This window comes from Lissotriton helveticus, chromosome 1_1 (genome assembly GCF_964261635.1).
Source record: "Lissotriton helveticus chromosome 1_1, aLisHel1.1, whole genome shotgun sequence".
Taxonomy (NCBI): domain Eukaryota; kingdom Metazoa; phylum Chordata; class Amphibia; order Caudata; family Salamandridae; genus Lissotriton; species Lissotriton helveticus.
In genome coordinates, this window is record NC_136057.1 from 831,607,376 (window position 1) to 831,627,003 (window position 19,628).

The 19,628-nt window shown below is 47.5% G+C and overlaps 1 protein-coding gene across 2 annotated transcripts in view; it reads right to left on the reverse strand.

Moving 5' to 3' along the window:
• Positions 1–19,628, reverse strand: part of WASHC4 (WASH complex subunit 4) — a 1,268,393-nt gene that overhangs the window by 1,183,874 nt on the left and 64,891 nt on the right. For both annotated transcript variants that reach the window (XM_078674607.1, XM_078674599.1), the window contains exons 3-4: positions 802–855; positions 85–150 (exon numbers count right to left, since the gene is read on the reverse strand). In XM_078674607.1, coding sequence (XP_078530733.1) covers positions 85–150; positions 802–855 — 120 coding nt within the window. The remainder of the gene's footprint in view (positions 1–84; positions 151–801; positions 856–19,628) is intronic.

Sequence of the window (19,628 nt, forward strand, 5' to 3'; positions counted from 1 at the left end):
AGAAGCACATCATAGTGAAAATGTAACGGCAGTAAGAAAGGTGAAATACAATGAACAGCATGCAAACATTCTGTGGTGCATTACCTCGTATTTCAATTTCTTGATTTCGCAACACAAAGCTGCAAACACAGTGATGACTTTGTTCAGAACCTGTAGCCATTAAAAATAAAAAATAAAAGAATATGACTGTACTTGGATGTAAAAGACTGCTCTGTTTGCACTATTCTGCTTTCCATCTAGTCTCTCCTTTCAATCCTGTCAAAGTTCGATTTGTCAGTGTCTTAACAAGGAATACAAGAAATTTAAAGTGATTGGGCATTTCATAAAACGACTGAATGAACCCAGTGGTTTATATTTTCTACAAGGAAGGTAGAACTGTGATAGAAAGAGGTCTACGACAAAAGGGCATATGACAGCAATATTATTTTTACTAATGTGCAGACCCTACAGCAGAATAACATCGGTGAGAGAGTTCGTGGAGAGAAGGAAAACAAACAAACACCATGGACAATCAAAGTAAAAGTAATAACTATAGATAGAAGTAAAACAAACTTAAAGTGCCAAAAAGTCGAAGAAAAACAAATGCAGTATGCAAAACATGTTTATGTAAAAACTGTAAGTTTAAAGAATGCATATATCTAAACTTTTCTGGTTCTGTCCTCGAAGATTTGTTTGTTAAACATTAACTAACCTGCGCTTCACAAAATATTGGGAAACTGAATCAAAAAGAAATATGAATAAAATACAGTTGTGAGCAAAATAAAAGATGGACTCTGAAATCAGTGACATCCTGCTTGTTACCTTATTTTCAGTCTTTATTAGTTCCAGCAGGGATGATTGCTCATAGGGCACCAGCTAAGTTTGGAGAGAAAACAAAAATCAGAACGATTACAATTCTGTTGCTTCGATAATGAGCAGCTAATTTTTTTGTGAGACACTTTAGCCATGCTTTGAGTCTTTTTATTTTTTAGAAAAAAACAAACAGACACCTTACGGGGCAGTGACTTCTACATACGAACAAGGAAAGCAGAGCAGACATTTTGACAAGAGCCTTTTTCATGTTGATAAAGATGTCTCAAAGTACAAGGATTATTATCCAAACCTCTTTCTCATTTTGGATTTTCAAAAGCTCAAACACACACACATGCGGTTAAGTGTAATATTCAAGTGACTGTATGAAATAAAATAACAGCCTTTATGGATTGCTCTCGTGAGTCAGGTTTGATTTCGTTTTAAATTTTGGGCATGGCGAAGACCACAAACCTGGATTAAAGGTTCAGACCGATAAAAGATGCTGAATGGATTTACATATAGTCATTTCGTTCTGAATGAAGGAGCAAAGTATTCTATGAGAGTTAAAAGGGTAAAGGGCATTTTTTAACCCTCCCCCTTCAACCGCTTTTTTTTTTTTTTAAAGACCTTTATTGCACATTATCGTCAGAACACAGCTTAAGGCCTACAACCTCTGGGGCCGGCCACGAGTACGCCAGTATTAAATCTACAATGTAAAGAATTACACAGCCGTTTAGCCGGCATCCCTGGGGCCCGGCGGCAAATAATACAGAGTGTGCTTAATGGAGCTGTTATATTGTCTGAAATTACGAAGGTCTGCTTTTTAACTGTAGAACCAAACTTTTCATGAAAACAAGGGCACAACAGTAGAAAAACACAAAGCGATCCCAGAGGGTAAATAGACATATATCCGCAATTATATTATCGTTAATATTAGTGATGCATTCCAGAACCGTTCCCAGCACCTCCCTCTCCTGTAATGATCGGGAGGTCTCCAAAGCTGCAGGGCCTGTCACCACCTACAGCCATAGTATAGTTTTAATCATTAATCCGACAAACACTCTTCTGAGTCCTCCCTCGGTGGTTCACAAATGTTTCCCCTATACCTGTTCCACGCCCCCCAGATCAGACCTCATTTCTTGGGGCAACCCCTCTGGACAAACACTGCCTTCTCCGCCACCATTGCGTCATCCATGTCGCAGCACCATTCCCTCAGTGTGGGTAACACAGGTGATCCCCACAGTTTAGCCACATTGCGCTTCGCGACCAGCAGGCCCAACATTACCCAATCCTGCTGTCGATGTGTTAAGTCCGTTGCTTCCCATATGTTCAGTAAGCAGCAGCGCGGGTCGGGCAGCAGGGAGGTAGCCACAGTCTGTGAAATAGTTCGCATCACCGCTGTCCAATACCCTGCCAATCTCCCACAATCCCAAATGGTGTGATAGAACGTCCCCCTTTCTCCACATCCACGGAGACAGTAATCGTGTTCAGCCTTCCCTATCTTGTACAGGACCGTCCTGGTATAGTATGTACGGTGCAGTATTTTCAGCTGTACCAGTCTAAGCCTGGAGGGAATCGCAGACTCGCGCGGTGACGAGAGAGCCTCCTGCCACTCTGAGTCGTCCAGGTCACCTATATCCGCCACCCAACTGGAACGCAATTTGGACAACATGTCAGGGAGATTGTTAACTAGCTTCCGGTATGTATAGGAGGTGGCTTTTCGGGACATGTGTTCTGTTAATAGTCTGTCTTCTAGAGGGGTAGATTCCTGCAAATTCGTTCCCTCCGGAATGGCTGCCCTCAGTGCATGCCGTATCTGCATGAACCTGTAATGTTCGGACCTAGCCATACCGTATTTGGTCTGTAGAAAATCAAAATCTACGACTTTGTGATTTTTCCAGAGGTCCCCCACCACTGAAATGCCTATGGCGTCCCACGCCCTGAACCCCTTAGTATTGCCCATGTAACCCAACCTGTATGAGTCCCACAGGGGCGTCATCTGTGTAACGGTGTGTGCACACTGAAGATGTCTGTGTGCCTTATACCAGATTTGAATCGTGTAACGAGTCGGGCCACTTAGCTCAGTCGGGATGGTTCGGCTATAAAGGTTTCTCAACAGGCCTCTGGATTCGATATTCTGCCTGTCCGCCATGTAGGCTGGTTCCGTTTGTGAGGCGTGCAACCAGTAGTTGATCTGTTTAAGGTGGGCAGCCCAGTAATACAATTCAATACTAGGGAGCGCTATACCCCCATCGTACCAGTCTTTCACCAGCTTGTTCTGCGCAATACGAGCCGGTTTCCTGTCCCAAAGCAGAGTAGAAACTGCCGCTGCGATGGCTTTAAAATAGGAGGGGGGCACTGGAAATGGTGAGTTTTCAAGGAGGTACAAAAAACGGGGCAGTGCCATCATTTTAAACAGGGCGGCTTTGCCCAAAAGAGTGAGTGGAAGGGAGCGCCACACCTTGACATCTCTAATAAACCGTTCCAGGGGGGGGTTTCAGGTTCAAGACGTGGAATTCGTCCGGGCTAGGAGTGACGTAAACTCCCAGATATTTAAAGGGGGTGGTAGTGTAATTTAACGGACAGTCCCTCGGTAGGGGGGGGGGGCAGCCAGCAAGAATGAATAGAACTGACTTCGACCAGTTAATTCTATAGCCCGATACTCTCCCAAACTTCTCGCAAACATTGAGCAGTTCCGGGATCGATTTCTTCGGGGAGGTTAGATAGAGCAGGACATCATCAGCGTATAGCGATATCCGATCTTCCCACGTCGGTGACCACCGGATACCCCTAATGGATGGTTCCCATCTGACCCAAATCGCCAATGGCTCTAGGACTAGTGTAAACAGCAGAGGGGATAATGGGCAACCCTGCCTCGTCCCACGCCCGAGCGGGAAGTCCCTGGAGATGTGGCCATTAGCCGCCACCTGAGCCAGGGGGTTGGTGTAGAGCAGTCGGACCCATGCACAGAATTGGGGGCCGAAGCCCATGTGGCGAAGCACAGCGAATAGACAAGGCCACTCCACCCATAGTGGCGTCCAGGGAAAGCAATACCGCCGGTTCCTGTATAGACTCTCGGCGAGCCAGTACCGCTTGTAAACGTCGCAAATTATGCGAGGTATTACGATTTTGCATAAAGCCGGACTGATCCGGGTGTACCAGAGTGGCAAGGTGGGGGGCCAACCGCTGCGCTAATAATTTGGCGAGGATCTTCGGCTCCGCATTGAGCAGGGAGATGGGGCGGTAAGAAGTACAGTCCTCCGCTGCCTTACCAGGTTTGTGGATCGGGATGATTGTGGCCAGACGTTGATCACTCGGTAGCATACCCACTTCCAGGCTGTCCCATAACATGTTAAGGAGATGGGGGGCTGTCGTCTGGGCTGTTTGTTTGTACAGTTCCACCGGGAGACCGTTGGGTCCCAGTGCTTTTCCAGACGCCAGTGCCTCAGTCGCGTCCCTCACCTCCTCCACGGTAATATCGGCCTCCAGTAAAAGCGCTGTCTCAGGTGCGAGACAGGGGATCGCCAGATCCTTAATGTAATCGTAAGCCTCCTCCGCCGAGAACCTCGCCTGGGGAGCGAAGATCGCTTCGTAGTGATCAGCCAGCAGGTCAACTATGACACCGGGGTCTGAGGTCGCACTTCCGTCAGGCAACGTCAATTGTGCAATGACCCTACCTGCCCTTTCTTTTTTATCGAGCCAAGCCAGCATTTTTCCTGCCTTATCGCCCAGTTCGCAAACCCTGTGTCGGGTGGCCTGAATCGAGGACCTAACCAATTCCTTCTGATATGCCAACCATTCTATTCGGCACAGCCGGACCGCCTGGGCGGCTCCCAGAGACGGATTGGAGTCCTGTCTAGAGATGGCCTTTGCAAGGGCCTCCTCCAGGGTGCTAAGTTCTTGCTGTTGCGTTCTCCTATGGGCCGCTACCGACGCAATTGCCTGCCCCCGTAACACTGTTTTAAACGCTTCCCACGGGGTACTCCGGGAGTCAACTGAGCCTGCATTCTCCCGGAAATAGTGCTCAGCAGTAGTGGTGAGGGATTTTTTCAATGGGGCGTTCTGCAGATAATTCGCATGAACCGGAAACATACGGCACCTATGAGAGTTCAACCGCTTTTTAAGACTCTCTACTTGGCGAATCTGTACAAACCTTGCTATGTCAGTCCCAGTGTTTGTTTTTGTTGGAAGCTTTTGTGTACATTCGTCCATCAGTGCCAAACATATTAAGAAAACAAAAAATGGCTTATCATGGAAACTCTGACTTAACAAAAACTACACAAGCATTAGCGCCATCAGTGTGGTGTTAGACAGTGGTAGTCAACACTTTGTAGTTATAGTTATGTAAATTTCCATAGGGAGAGTGTTTCTTGTTTCACTAATAACTTTGATGCATCCTCACACTATTTCCCAAATTAAAAAATTCGTCCATCTCAGCACCTTCCTGGAAGGTGCTGGGGTGATCCATCAAGCTTTGGGGGTGTCTGTGGTGTCAAGACAAAAGGGGGGGTGGTGGTATCAAATCGTTGAGCTTCTATGTAAACCCCCATAAGAAATTGAGTCACAGATACAACAAAAATACAAAAACACACAGATGAACCAAATTTTTCTCAGAAAGTGTATTTTTCATAATTTGGTATTCAGATGGTTTTCAGAAATTTGTGTTTAAAGTTGGACTCTAATGGTCATGAAGGGGTTAAAAAATAGATATATCTGTACCAAAATCTAATAAAATAGGGCCACAGATTGGCTGGGGGAGCTTTTTTGCTTGTCTGTAATTTTGGTACTCCTGAATGTGTAGTGATTCGATTCACTGGCCCCAACTGAAAGAAAAATCATTATAGAACTCTGTTGTCCCAGTGTCCTAGAAAGTTTTTTTTTAAAGGTATAAGGGGGGTGTGGGGGTAGGCTACAGATACCCTCTCCAGGCTGATTTCGGCCCCAGGGACCCTATCACCCGGCACATTTTACAGGGTGAGCACCATCTAATGATTTGCATATTTTTTCGACTATCCCTACATGTAGCATAGAGTGCCCAGTGTTGCTTCTTTAGACCTGGTATGTCACCACATAGGACATCTGAAACCTCTACATCTGTTTACATTATTTTTCTTTTCATGCATAAACATCTATTTTTAAAGAACTCTACTTACTTTATTTTTGACAATCTTTTGATAAAACCTAAACTTGCTAAACTAAAAAAAAAAAATAATAATAATTCTGACAGGTTGATGGTCTGTTGAAAATATGTTGATGGGTTCATCAACATGCCTGCTGAAAACTTGGCCATATCTATGACACTGACTATCAACAGTTCCCATCCCAATATTTCTTTTCACAGCTTGTTCAATTTGAATGACAACTGGTCACATCTAGTGGATCTGGAAAGCAAAGAATGTGGTTGCACCACAGATGAGCTCTTCGATCCATTCTCCGTCCAAATCCTGCCACCTAAACACCATTAAGTACTGAAAAAAGTGTTAAACAGCAACCATAAGAGTCCAAGAGAGGGCTGGCAGCTGCAGAGCAACCGGCAATTCAAGAGCCACGAGTGTGATATTACACCACTAACATAAGTTGTGATCGGGGCTTACCTCGCTAAGCCAGGATATAGAACCTGGACAGACTTCCTTGAAACTGAAGAGTAATTGTTCTACAAAAAAGTACTTGACTTAGAAAACAGGGAGCGATCACTGGTAGTTGGCTCTAGGCTGCACCTATGCCGAAACTGCAGTGGCTTGGTGATTGAGCATATAAGCAGTCTCTCTGGAGCTGTGACCGTCCCTTAAGGCACAGGGCAGAGTCCCTGAGACCCAAATATCCCCAAACGCCTGAACACTGCCACCATGACATTGGAAGCAGTCATTGGAAAGGTAGTACTGCAAGTGGCAGACCCTGGCGGTTACAAGAAACACCACCAAGGCAGGGGCGCGGGGCAAACCGCTATTGCAGCCTTTGGGATGTTGCCCGGCCTCTCTCAGGCGCTACCACTCAGAATTGGTGCAAGTGGCCATAAGCTGCAGATATTCCCTCCAAGCAGAGGTGATGAGGGAGTGGATTGTAAAAGTGAGCCTTCTTAAGGCCCTGGGACTAACATATTTACAACAGTGAACACTAACTAGAGGGAGTCCCTGTGACTGAGTTCCCATCTTGCTAGATACCCGACACAAACTACCCTTGGCAGCACCCTTGCTCCTGAGGAGGTGGGGAAAGAGTGAATTATAAGGGCAGTCAGAGGCCCAGTAAAACATAGTATTCATCACACTGCCTTCCTGAACGGTCTTTCCACATGCTCCCTGCTACCCTTGTCCTCCACTACTGAAGCCCATTGGAAAGTCTGTAAACCCTGCGGAGTCACAGGGGTAGCAGACATTTTTAATACTCTGAGGCGCCTGGCTTCTACTGAATGGCACCCCCATAGAAGTTGGACATTTGCCAGCGCACTACTAACGTGAGGGAGCCTGCGTTCATTTGAACCAACCAGACAGATCGAAAGGCTCCGTCGTCTGCAATAATACATCCAGCCCCTCTGCTCCGTAAAGTGTTTCTCCTCCTTTTTTCCCTTAGTGAAACATCCAACAAGTCCTTTTAATCACAGCCAGCTCATGTGTGACGAATGCTGTAGAAAGCATGGGATCCATCAGATCAAGTCAACAAATAGATACTTAGACTCAACCCACAAAGCATTCTTAGTAAAAGTACAAAACTATGAAGGGCACTGCACTTGGGAAGCAAACACGATTTCTCAGCACGCCAACACAGGTTGCCACCGCCAAATGGACTGAGTGCTCATGCGGATTGGCACCTCGCAGTGGGAAAACTGGAAACGGTAAGTGAGCCATAGTCGTCGTGCCAACTAAGAATCATGCAATGTCTAGCAGTTCTCTTGTACTTTGCCGTCCAGTCTTCCTACCTCTTCAACCAGGACAGAGACAATTCCTATGACACTTGAATTAGAATCGACCCGAAAAAATAGGATGCCTAAGGGGTCACTTCCATTTTCTGCCTAATTGTATTGATAGTTTTTAGACTCTGCACACTGAGGCACAACTATACAGTGCTCAGTGCAAAACATGTAGAAATTGGCCAATCCCTCATTTGTGTGTTGAATTTTTCTATAAAGCCATGGTATATGCTCCGGAAATACACCCATGGTAATAAATGTCACCTGTAGACGTCAGCACTTATTGTGCCATCCAGCAGTGTGAAAATGGAAAACAAGGATTCAGATGCAACACGGTAGCCTGTGTGCTGCAGTGTAAGACCTAGAGTGCAACCTGTTACAATATCCTTTATGACAGGTAAAATACGCCCTTTCAAATATTAGTAAGACACCTATTTAGGCCTTGTAGCACACAAGGCATGGTGTATAATATTTGAAAGTGGAACTTGTAGAAAAATAAAGTATTGCTACGGTGTCCCTGCAGTGACAAAGCTTTATAAGGGATTTTGCACACTGGCAGGCCTAGATGTCTAGGTAGAAAATCAGAGTACGGATTAACATACTAATAATGTATAACAGGAATGGGACCAGCTAAAAAGTAATCAAACCATTATTTGTATCAGTTATTCTAAATCCAATTCAATGGCGAAGTCAGATTTTTTATAAATATTAAAGGAAAGATAACTTTTAGAAAGTAAAATGTTCCCTTCCTGAAGTTCCTAGAGGAAATCTTGCAATAACTCTTCAGCTTCTTGCAGCCTCTACTCCGCTCTATAAGAGGTGTGAAAGATGTGTGAAATTCCCCCAAGAAGCATACAATAGGCTGAACTAAATAGGCAGAGATAACTCCTCTGAGCTCAAAAGAATATGGAGAGTGGGGATTGTTGGTATTCTGTTGACACCACAGTGTAAAATCATGCATAAGTTATGTTATGTTATGTTACGTGGATTTGTACTGCGCACAGCTGCCCCAGCTAAGGGGCGTCCCGGCGCACGGCAAGGTACCACGCAACAACCACAAGAAACACAACAGCTAAAAAAGAGGGATCAAGTTAAAATAGAAAGGTTTTAATGGCCCTGCGAAAGGACAAGAGGTCCTCCAACAACCGAATCCCCACCGGGAGGGAGTTCCACAATTCGGCAGCCTTGACCCGGAAAGACCGGCCACCAACACGGCACAATTTATATCTGGGAGTGGTAGTAAGAGCTTGACCCAGAGATCTCAAGTGCCGAGTGGGGACGTACCAGGTCAGGAGGCCCATGAGAGTTTGAGGAGCCGTGCCATTTAAAATCTTAAAAGCTAGACAGAGTACTTTGAATTGAATTCTAGCCCTAACTGGCAACCAATGCAGAGCTTTCAAAGTACTGGAAACAGGGCAAAATCGGGGGAGACCAACAATTGCCCTTGCAGCAGCGTTCTGCACCCGCTGAAGGCGGGTAATTTCGGCCTGGTTAGCGCCCACCAGAAGGGAGCTGGCGTAGTCCAGGCGTGATATAATAGTCGCCTGTATAACCAGCTGCCGGGTGCGGGGGTCAAAAAACTTCAGGACTGGGCGCAGGGTCCGGAGGATTCCGAAACAGCAGGCAGCCGTCTTCTTTGTGTGCCCCTCAAAACTAAGAGTGGGATCCATCCACACTCCCAAGTTTTTCAATTCCGTCACCGGAAGAGGGGCCGGCCCAAGCTCCGGAGGCCACCACCTATCCCCCCAGAGGTCAGCCCGTCTGCCGACGATCATAACCTCGGTTTTCTTCGCGTTGAGCTGGAGGCAGTTGGTCTCCATCCAGCTTGCCACCGCCCTGAGTCCACTCTGAAACCTGGGAGCGTCCTGATCTACATCCCCGCTGATCGTAACCGCAAGCTGAGTGTCATCGGCATATGACACCATGGTCATACCCCATTGCCTGACAACCTCAGCCAGCGGTCTCACGTATAGATTGAACAACGTGGGAGTCAGCGAGGATCCCTGCGGTACTCCCTGTTTCAGAGGATGCAACTTGGACTGGAACGGTGGCACCGCAACGCTGAAGAAACGATCCTCGAGGAAAGACCGAAACCACTGGAGAGCAGACCCACTCACTCCTATCTCCTCCAGGCGATGCAACAGGATTGGATGAGAGACCGTATCAAAGGCGGCGCTTAGATCTAATAATACCAGCGCCGCCGTCTGTCCTACATCCATCACTGTGCGAAGATGTTCAGCCATGGTGAGAAGGGCGGTCTCCGTGCTATGTCCAGCACGGAACCCGTTCTGGGTGGGATCTAAGATGTTCAGTCGAGAGAGGTGGTCAGAGAGAACCTTATTCACATGGGCCTCTACCACTTTGGTCGGCCAGGGGAGCAGAGAAATAGGCCGATAGCTTTCCGGCTTTTCCGGGTCCAGGGAGGGTTTCATTAGAATGGGAGAAACCACAGCCCGCTTCCAACTTGCAGGGACCATGCCCGAGGCCAGTGAGATGTTCATCAGGGAGAGTACCGAAGTACGACCCATGAACAACTGGTCTCTGAAAAGGGCTGGCTTAAGTGGATCGGCGGGCGACCCAGGTTTCACCTGCTGGGCCAAGATGTCAAAACCCTTAGTTGTTAACGGGGGCAGCACACACAGCAGGGAATCACCAGGTATGTTACATGGGGTGTCTGCCGGTGACCTAGAATCAGGGAATGTTAGGTAGATGTTCTGAACTTTTTCGAGGAAAAACAGGGCAAGAGCCTCACAATGTGCCGTAGAACTCGTAGTAATAGCCGAGGCCCGCTTCACTACCAGGTCCTTTACCACCTTAAAGATGATTTTAGCTGGATTAAGGCTATTGCCGAATTCCGCAGCATAGAAGGCTGCCCGGGCCCGGCATATAGCACGATGGTAAGTTTTAACGGCAGCGAGGTAGATGGCCTTCTTACCACTGTCGTACACCTTCCGCCATTCCCTCTCTGCTCGCCTACAGCTGCCCTTGAGTGCACGTAATGCACTATCGTACCAAGGGCTAGACTCCAGAGAACTAATTTTCCTGGTCGACATAGGAATCAGGGAGTCAAGGGCTGTGGTGACCCACGAGCAGAACCGGTCATAACCTGCATCTACATCCTCCAGCGGTCCCAACGGCACTGCAGCGAGGGCTCTATGAAGGTCCTCAAGTCTCAATTTGCTCCAATGCCGTGCGGAAACCATCCTTACTGAGGCAGATGGCGAAAATCCCGGTACGGAGACATCTATGGCCACTAGAGAATGGTCCGTCCAGCCGAGCGGAGTAACGGCCGTAACAGTGGCCTCTGTCAGGTTCGTGAAGAACGGGTCTAACGTATGGCCACCTGTATGTGTAGAGTGCCGCACTAATTGATGGAGTTGAAGAGCCTCCAGATCGGCTAGGATACAACGCACCGTGGGAATATTCTGATTTTCAAAATGCAAGTTAAGGTCCCCCAGGATAGAAAAATTGGCACACCCCATCGCCAGCGAGCTAACAGCATCCGGGAAGGCAGCCTTAAATGCCACCTCACTTCCTGGCAGACGGTAGACTACCATTCCTGACAGGGAAAACTGAGGATTAACCGCAATTTTAAAGGCAGCGCTCTCGCAGCCTGCGATGTTAGAGGCGGACCAGCGGCAAGAGAAACTGGCTCTTACTGCGAGAGCGATGCCCCCCCCCCCTCGTCGATCGATTCAATGTGAAGACCGAGTAATCGGAGGGAAAAGCCAGGTTAATGATGGCCGCATCATCGTCCTTCAACCACGTTTCCGTGATAGCCACCATGTCAGGGGCCTCTTCACGCATCAGGTCTCTGACGGCTTGATGATGTTGCACTAGAGACCTCGCGTTAAGGCTCAGGATACGTAAAGTGAATGCACGACGATGACTGCGCGAGGCAGACGGTATAGCCACCTGGCATATCTTAACCGGAGAGTCTACTGCCCACTGGCCACAGGGACACTGATGAGGGCCACAAAGCGGGTGTAGAGGCGCATATGAGCATCTCGAGATAGACCGCCCTATGAGCTGCAAAGTAGCAGCAGAATAGATGATCATCATGCAGTCCTGTGTAGCCAATACTAGAACCCAAGTACCGATAGTCCGCCGCGCCCGGCGCTTCCTTGGCGCGGACGGGCGCAGACGGGCAGGACTCAGGCACGACTCCGGCTAAGCGACGGCGTCCCACTGCGCGATCCCGCTGCGCGGGAGAGGACGAATTTAAATAGGTGAGGCGTTGATCACACTGAGCGCAAAGACGCTCCAAGATGGCGCTCGTGAGAAAAGAAATGAGCCCAAGGCAAGATGGCGCCCACCGAGCCAACCCCGGGACCCAGGACCCACCAAACAGCGGTGCGTAAAACGATTATGTGCAGGTGAGAGGACAAAGATAAACTCCCAGGCCAAGCGCCTAAAAGCAGGGAATAATAAAAGTAAATTAACCAAAATACAAAACGGGCAATTTAAAATAAGCAGCGCGGCAGCAGCGCGACCTGCAGCAGAGCCAGTACCTTGACCAGGCTACTGGTGACGAGTCCGCCTTAAATAGGCGAGGCGTTGATCACACCGAGCGCAAAGACGCTCCAAGATGGCGCTCGTGAGAAAAGAAATGAGCCCAAGGCAAGATGGCGCCCACCGAGCCAACCCCGGGACCCAGGACCCGCCAAACAGCGGTGCGTAAAACGATTATGTGCAGGTGAGAGGACAAAGATAAACTCCCAGGCCAAGCGCCTAAAAGCAGGGAATAATAAAAGTAAATTAACCAAAATACAAAACGGGCAATTGAAAATAAGCAGCGCGGCAGCAGCGCGACCTGCAGCAGAGCCAGTACCTTGACCAGGCTACTGGTGACGAGTCCGCCTTAAATAGGCGAGGCGTTGATCACACCGAGCGCAAAGACGCTCCAAGATGGCGCTCGTGAGAAAAGAAATGAGCCCAAGGCAAGATGGCGCCCACCGAGCCAACCCCGGGACCCAGGACCCGCCAAACAGCGGTGCGTAAAACGATTATGTGCAGGTGAGAGGACAAAGATAAACTCCCAGGCCAAGCGACTAAAAGCAGGGAATAATAAAAGTAAATTAACCAAAATACAAAACGGGCAATTTAAAATAAGCAGCGCGGCAGCAGCGCGACCTGCAGCAGAGCCAGTACCTTGACCAGGCTACTGGTGACGAGTCCACCTTAAATAGGCGAGGTGTTGATCACACCGAGCGCAAAGACGCTCCAAGATGGCGCTCGTGAGAAAAGAAATGAGCCCAAGGCAAGATGGCGCCCACCGAGCCAACCCCGGGACCCAGGACCTGCCAAACAGCGGTGCGTAAAACGATTATGTGCAGGTGAGAGGACAAAGATAAACTCCCAGGCCAAGCGCCTAAAAGCAGGGAATAATAAAAGTAAATTAACCAAAATACAAAACGGGCAATTTAAAATAAGCAGCGCAGCAGCAGCGCGACCTGCAGCAGAGCCAGTACCTTAACAGGTCTGTCTGGAGCTCATGTACAAGTTGTAAGCAGGATATCAGGAAAATCTGTGTGCATCCCCTGTCAAGCTGCCGAAGGACCCTGTTTTTTCATACCAGAATTCTATCTCTGGAGGACACTAGGATTACCATCCCCACTCACACACCCAGCCTTCACAGCACAAGTTTAGTGTCGACAAAGACCTTCACCATCTTGGATTTGTCCTGGCACATTGTATTTTGGACCGGTTTGTCGTAAAGCAAACAGGAACTACTGAAAAAGTAGGTGGGCCAGATAGGGGGAACAAGTACTCCATTGGTGAGAGAGGGAGTAGGTGTGTCTTAGGGTGATCCCCCCAACCCAAAGGTTGGGAAATGCTACAAAGATGGACCCTCACTCAGCCATCCTCAGAACACTGCTGGACTTGCAAAAGGATACCAGGAGGACTGAACCTGCTGCACTTGTCATCCGTGGCTTGTAAGAAAGACTGAGGGAGGCTGGAACCCTTCCACTTGAAATCCAAGGATAGAAAGGTCGCCAATGAGCATAAGGCTGATCATTTGGGTGGTTCCAGCAACATAAAAAAGCTGAAGAGGACATTCTTGTGAAGAAACTCACCAGTAGCAACTAGACCTGGACTGTACTTTGCTGTTGCCCTCCGTCTGGCACCCTGAGAGTTTATAAGTGCTCCCCCTGAGGTTCTGGAGACATTGGAAGTTGTCTCCCATAATTATTTGGGCAACAAAATAAGTTTGGGAACATTTTGCTATAGAGCTTCAAGGGGACTGACCGCAAAATGAATCCGACCAGCTGTTCCACTGCGTCCGATTCACTTTAAGGAGAAGATGTTTTCCATCAGAAAAATAATAACGTCCTTATCAGATTGGGACTTACAAAGATTTTCGCACTTTCCAACTTCCAGGACCTTGCGGGGTCAATTTACTTGTATCTGGCTTACCATGATCATTGTCTACCATTTGTGGTTGCACTATTTGCCACTATTTTCTCTTAATTGTCTTTTCACTTCATATCTCTGGTCCCCTCACTACATTTTTATCATTTTGGAGTTATTTTGCTTATTAAATTGTTCTCCCTTTTTATAAATTAGAGTGGGATTTTATGGTGTTATGTTTTCAATTTCTTAACTGTTTTGACTTCTAAATGTTTTATATTTTCCCAGTTAGGCCTGTTTGCCCTGTGCCATAGCTACCAGGGGTTGAGCTCAGGTTTAAATAAGTGACATCTTTGACTGGACCCAACAAGTTAGTGACTTTATTACTTGTGGCAGACTATCACCTACACCACTAATAAACCACTTTCTCACACTTTAATTTCTTGAACATTGGATTCAAAGTTTTACACCTCCACCAAATCCTTTACCCTTTTTTTCGCTCTCAAAAGATCTCACTACTTCATGGCATAGCAGCCTGCCCCTGGCACAATGCCTAGGCCAAGAGTCCCAAAATTGCTACAATTTAAAGATCAAGAGGCTGTCCAGAGGGCCGTAAAGCAGGCAGCCCACCTTCAGATAGAAAACCACAGGATCCATGTATTCCTAGACTACACTCTAAGAGCCTGATTACGAGTTTGGCATGCGGGTTACTCCATCACAAACGTGACGGATATCCCTTCCATCATATTACGAGTCCATTATATTCCTTTGGATATATGAGATGGAGTAACCTGTTCGCTACACTCGTAATCAGGCCCTAACTGTTCAGCACCACATAGTCTCATTTTTGTGAGTTAACAAAAATAATACTTACTGCTATTCCAAGCCAAACAAAAAAAATAGTGGTGAGTAAAACCCCTTTTTTTCTAAAAGAATCAGAAGCAGCTTGGCATGAGGTAAACAAAAGGGCATAGTTTTGTGGGCTGATGCACCGCTAATACACAGACACAAAAGATTGAAACAGAAGTCTGAGGTGCAATTAGTTCAAGCAGCGACTCCATTGCAGGAACAACCCCTAGACAGTAAACAATCTGCGCTTGTGACGGTCTCTGATAGTTCCAGTGCAGATAAAAGGTTCTTGTCACCATATCCATTAGTGGAACAAAGACACTGCCTAACCGACCCCTCATATAGCTGACAACCTTGTAGAACATAATCTCCTTTGAGCATGAAGTGGTATGACTTGGACTTAGTTGATGGGTGCAATTACAATAACACATGGTTTGACTTGAGGCAGCTAGCCTCAAAATTGTGCGGTTACAAAATTGTGCGGTTATGTTAACAGACAAAGTAAGTTCTGCTCATCAAGTGTGTTTTCATCCTTCAGGAACACTGAACCTTCCTATGCCATATAAGTATGTATCTAATTGGATAGCTGCTCTCTAAACCAACTTAACCCAATGCCCCCGATTTCTATAACACAACCCTGTTTAAATTAATTTGGTTATGCACAAAAAGTAAAACAGCTTACAAAAATGGTATGGACAAATGATCTTTTGCCCACCTTACCAGGGAGGTGAAGTTGCAAGCTGGATTTACCCAAGCGAGGAACATCTAAGTTTTAGGCCCTAACTTTATTCTTTCTGGAGGCAGAAATACCAGATTTGATTCACCCAGACCAAAATTACTTTGTTACCAGTAGAAATACCTACTTCACTAGTGGAAGATTGAGAACAACAGAGGAAGCACCCTCTCAATGGCTCCACTGAGCCTGCTCGATTGTTGACCTTGAGATGGATTCTATTTAAGGCCACAGGCGAATTATGCTTATCTTTCTTCACTTTACACCAACCAGCAGCCATTTATTAAACAAACTACATTTCCCAGAAAAACATGAGGGAAAGAAAAAACATCAGAACAAATCATTAAACAGTCCCATCAACATAGACCTTCTTCCCCGATTATGCGTGCTTCCTCATTGCCTCCTTGCTTATTTCTTGTGTTTTGTGTTTTACAGTAGTATGTGCATGTTTTACTATAGTGGTGCTAATTGTTGAACGTGTGCTTTAAATAAAGGTACTTTTCATTTTACAAGAGGTCGCAGGAGAGCGTCTCAGAGCTCCTCACGCGGCCTGTTAAACCTTGAAGGAGGCCGTGTGTGCGATTTGCTGCCAGTCGGTCACTAGAGGGTAAACAAGACGCTCCTGAGGATCCGTAAGCGTCGCATGTTGTTCTGCATTGATGGAGGCGCAGCGTCGCATCACAGGGCATTGGCCTGCCTGGAAGCCTCTATGCCCTGTTGGCGAGATCTGTAATTATGTGTTTTTCTTGGGGGCGGAGCTTGCCTGGCTACAAGAAGGCCGCTGCCAGAGCGAGCTCCATAAGTCATCTACACAATCCTTCAGGAATCCTGGTATATCCGTGGACTTATCGTTTTTGATACTTGCCTCCACTTATAGTGCTTGGTGGGAGCTTCCTGCTGGTGCGTTTATTGCTGCTGGCCGGGTTGCCAACGGCGGCATTCCGGCACGACTGTTCGAGGCCTCGCGGGTGACTGCAGCGCAGCCTGTGGCTAGATCGGTGTGCTCCCCGCAGTGCCTGTATGTCCTGAAGCCCGAGACCAACGATTGTTGGAGCACAGTGAGTGAACCCAATTTGGCCGGCCGGGGCTGACGAGGGCAGCGCTGCGCTGCTCTGTGTGTACTGAAGATTGCGCAGACAGGCCTGGACTGAGGCGCGGCCTGGGGCCTTTTGAGTGCGACTCCTTTAACTAAATCGTCACAGAGAACTGCGCGTGTGAACACTGCGGTCACGCCTGCACCCCGAGTCGAGGTGGAAAAGGATCAGGTGGGAGCTTGAGGCCCCAGGGTCTGACGTGGACTGCTTCTTGGAGTTCTGAACAACACCCGGTTACTGATAAGGGCTGTTTCCTTCCAACGATTCAGGGCGTGGCGGCTCCTACAGAGCGCAGTGTTGAGTAGGGTGATTTGCTGAGCCCTCTGTGCTGGGAGATTCGCACGGGGTGCCTGTGCCTCCATACAGGCCTATAATACCTGCGGTGATCTCCTGGCTGTTGGGAGAGCAGGCCTCCTTTGGTCTATTGCTACCCCGCCTCATGCTGCCCCTGGACTTGAAGTGGGTCATCCCTTCTATCGGTGGCAAGTTGCACTGAGCGTGGAGTGCTCCCCTGCATCCCTCTGGCTGGAGGGGAGCTTATCATCACTTTCCATGGAAGCCGGTGGTCATTGCTGAGTGGGGCGGGCCTTGGGGGATCATAGGCAATGTGGACAAGTCCCAGATAAGCTGCAGTTTGAGCAGCGTAAATTGAGGCACAGGGAGGGAGGCGCAGACATGATAGTTTTTTAACAAAAGGACACTACTGAGGAACCTGAAGGGGACATCCCCCAAATACAGACCATGCATGCAGAAGAGCTTGTCCACCATCGATGGGCAAACCGACTCCCTGGCCTATCGGATGGACCACATGTCTGAGCGTATTGACAAACACGCTGAGCGCCTATACATGGCGGAGAGACGGGTATCCAAGGTAGAAGATGCTCAAATGAAGACCGACAATGCCAAGTAGCAGATGGGGAAACTACTCACGACCCTGCAAGAGACGGCGTAGGATTTGGAGGCCAGGTCGAGGGGCTGTAATATTGACATTATGGGCTTCCCTGAATCTACGACTATGTGCAACATGGAGATGTTTGTTGAGCAGCTACTGGTGACTCGACTGGGCTGGGACACATTCTCTGCTATGTACGTCATGGAGTGCACCATTCATTCCCTGGGCCCCAGGCCCCCACCTGGTGCTCCGCCTCGCCCTATGATCGCTAAACTTTTAAATTACAGAGACATGGATGCTGCACTGAAACCTGCGAGGGAGCTACGCGATATGCAGTTTGAGTGATCATATCTCTCGCTTTTCCAAGATTTTACCATGGAGGTGCAGGAGGCGAGATGGCAGTTTGCACCTTTGAAGTGTCGGTTGGGGCAGCACAGCCTGGAGTTCGCAATGCTGTATCTGGCCAGACTCAGGGTCAATATGAATGGTAAATCAAGAATATATAAGGACCCTAAGTTCCTACAAAAGGCCCTCAAATAAAAGTCAAGACTGATGTACGGAAACAAACGGCGGAGGAGCAAGCTGGGACGACTGGTGGCAACTTAGAGGAGCAAGACTGATAACTTTGTGCACTGGCCCTCTTACGTGTGATTCTACAGGTATGTTATGCATGTCTTGCCGACTGTAGTGCCCATGTGATGTCTGAACCCACCTGGCGCCTGGGATCTGCTGTGATGCACCAGCAAAGACTGTTTGATGTTTCTGCCAGCAATGCTGGGATATATACTGTGGGTTACGAAAAAGGATAAACCCGGGATCCCAGGGACCTGGGTACAAGACAGTATATATTGGGGTGGTCCCAGTATTATAACACAAATAGTGTCAAAACGGAGAAAAATACAAAGGAATTCAAATACTAAACTCAGAGCACGAATAACTAAATGTTCCAGTGTTGTTTAATCACACAAACTGGTTAACATTTTGTCAGACAAGCATTGAAGGCCATACATTTTTGTAAAAACATTGCAGTGCCCAAAGTGGGGGGTTGAAAAGGGAACGGTTGTGATTCAAGTGAGGTAGTGAGGTAGACAAAGTAAAGGTGGTGATAAACTATCACAAACAAAACGTTCAAGCATATATTATTCATATGCCAGGAAATCAAAATCAATTAAATTATCATCACAGTACATAGGGTCTGTACAAAATTAACATGTAGCACACGATTCTACAGTAAAGTAAGTACTGTCGAAGGGACCGGCATTTATGAAGTGTCGACGTTTCGACCCCTGTGTATGTGTAGGTTCTTCCAGACCTTACTTGCGGGGTCTTCCTCAGGACAATGGGTGGGTGGTGTGGGGTGGCGGGGCACCCTCGAATGACAAAGGATGGTGTGTCACATCCATACTTCTATTAAAAAAGAAATTAGGTACATCCCAAGACGCGGGCGTAGCCAACATAATTACCGTGAATGGGTAATTAGAGGCCTCTCACTAATCAATGGTGGAGGATCAATGGGCTCTGTACCTCTCAATCAAATGGAGGAAGGCGTGAGATGACACCTACAAAAATAAGGTGTCTGTCAGCCAAATGATGTATCAAGACGGAGAGGCTGCAAATAAACAAGTGAAAGGATCTAATTCACAACACTTACTTGAAAGACTACTGTAGCTGGGGTCCAGGTAAATCAAGGATCTATCAGCAAAGGGGTACAATTCCCGTATCTTAAGAAAGTCAAAATTCCCAGTTAAATCAAGGGAATATGGAGATCTAATCAAAGAGGTGAAAACAGCAGCTGAAATACAGGACCCAGGCCTTTGACACTGTTGAGTGGGCCTTTATGTATACTGTGCTGAGACTCATCGGGGTGGCAGAAGTTTTCTCAAATTGGTGGCAGTACTTTATAACTCCCTGTTGCTAGGGTAAGAGTGGGTGACACAGTCAGGGTTCCTATCAAAATTTCGAGGGGCATCCGGTAAGGTTGCCCATTGTCTCCACTGCTATATGCCTAAGTGG